Genomic DNA, 1,080 nt, shown 5'->3' on the forward strand with positions numbered 1-1,080 from the left:
AGACCAGGCTGGTCTCGAACTCACAGAGATCCGCCTGCCTCTGCCTCCCGAGTGCTGGGATTACAGGCGTGCGCCACCACCGCCCGGCATTTCCTGGTTTTTCAAGACAGGGTTTCTCTGTGTAACATCCCTGGAGCTAGCTCTTGTAGACCAGGCTGGCCTTGGACTCACAGAGATCCGCTTGCCTCTGCCTCCCGAGTGCTGGGATTAAAGGTGTGCGCCACCACTGTCTGGCTTCCCTTGGGTTTTGAGAGCAGATGTCCTGTAGGAGAGGGTAAAAACTGACAGGTACACGTTTTGACTGTGCCAGCTGGCGGGTTTCAGGTGCCCCTTAGTGCTTCCTGAATTTCCCCAAGCTTGCCTTTCCTCTCCTGCAGACAAATATGGCACATTACTATCTCATGAGATACAGTGAGGATTTGGATTCAGGTATATAAGGCAGGCTCAGGCTTTCGAGTAGAAGGCTGCACATACATTTCACTTGAGGTGGGGAAAGGAGAGAGAAGGGTTATGACTCCCTCTTCCTGACACGCTTTCTCAATGGATGCCTACAGGGGGCCACTGGAGAAGTGCACTGTGAGAAGGTGCAGTGCCCTCGCTTGGCCTGTGCTCAGCCAGTCCGTGCCAACCCCACTGACTGCTGCAAACAGTGTCCAGGTGAGAGGCTTGTGTTTGGGGGTGTGAGATGGGGTCAGGAGGGGAGCTTCTCATTTACTGAGCCCTGCTTATGCCTACCCTGGAGCTAAAAACAGTGGAGAGGGTGTGCATGCATGTAGAGTGAGGTGATGGGGCTCCGGTTCTATTGCCTTAGCCATCCATCTACCTACCCATTCATCCAGCCAGCCAGCCACCACCTATCTGTCTACCCATCCGTCAGCCCATCCATTCACCCATCCACCCATCCATCCATACATCCATATACCTACCTCACCATCTACCCAGCCACCCACCACCTATCTATCCATTCATCCATCCATCCACCTACCCAGCCAGCCATCTACCCAGCTACCTGCCATCCATCCATCCATCATCATCTATCCATACCTTCTGTAATTCATCCATCTATTCACTCATCTATCT

General features: G+C 53.2%; 1 protein-coding gene across 5 annotated transcripts in view; it reads left to right on the top strand.

Annotated features, from left to right (window-relative positions):
- The window catches only part of Chrd (chordin), a 9,843-nt gene that overhangs the window by 6,972 nt on the left and 1,791 nt on the right, over nt 1–1,080 (top strand). For all 5 annotated transcript variants that reach the window (XM_026790165.1, XM_013354389.2, XM_026790168.1 and 2 more), the window contains exon 20: nt 555–657. In XM_026790165.1, the coding sequence (XP_026645966.1) occupies nt 555–657 (103 nt within the window). The remainder of the gene's footprint in view (nt 1–554; nt 658–1,080) is intronic.

This window comes from Microtus ochrogaster, unplaced genomic scaffold, assembly GCF_000317375.1.
Source record: "Microtus ochrogaster isolate Prairie Vole_2 unplaced genomic scaffold, MicOch1.0 UNK43, whole genome shotgun sequence".
Lineage (NCBI taxonomy): Eukaryota > Metazoa > Chordata > Mammalia > Rodentia > Cricetidae > Microtus > Microtus ochrogaster.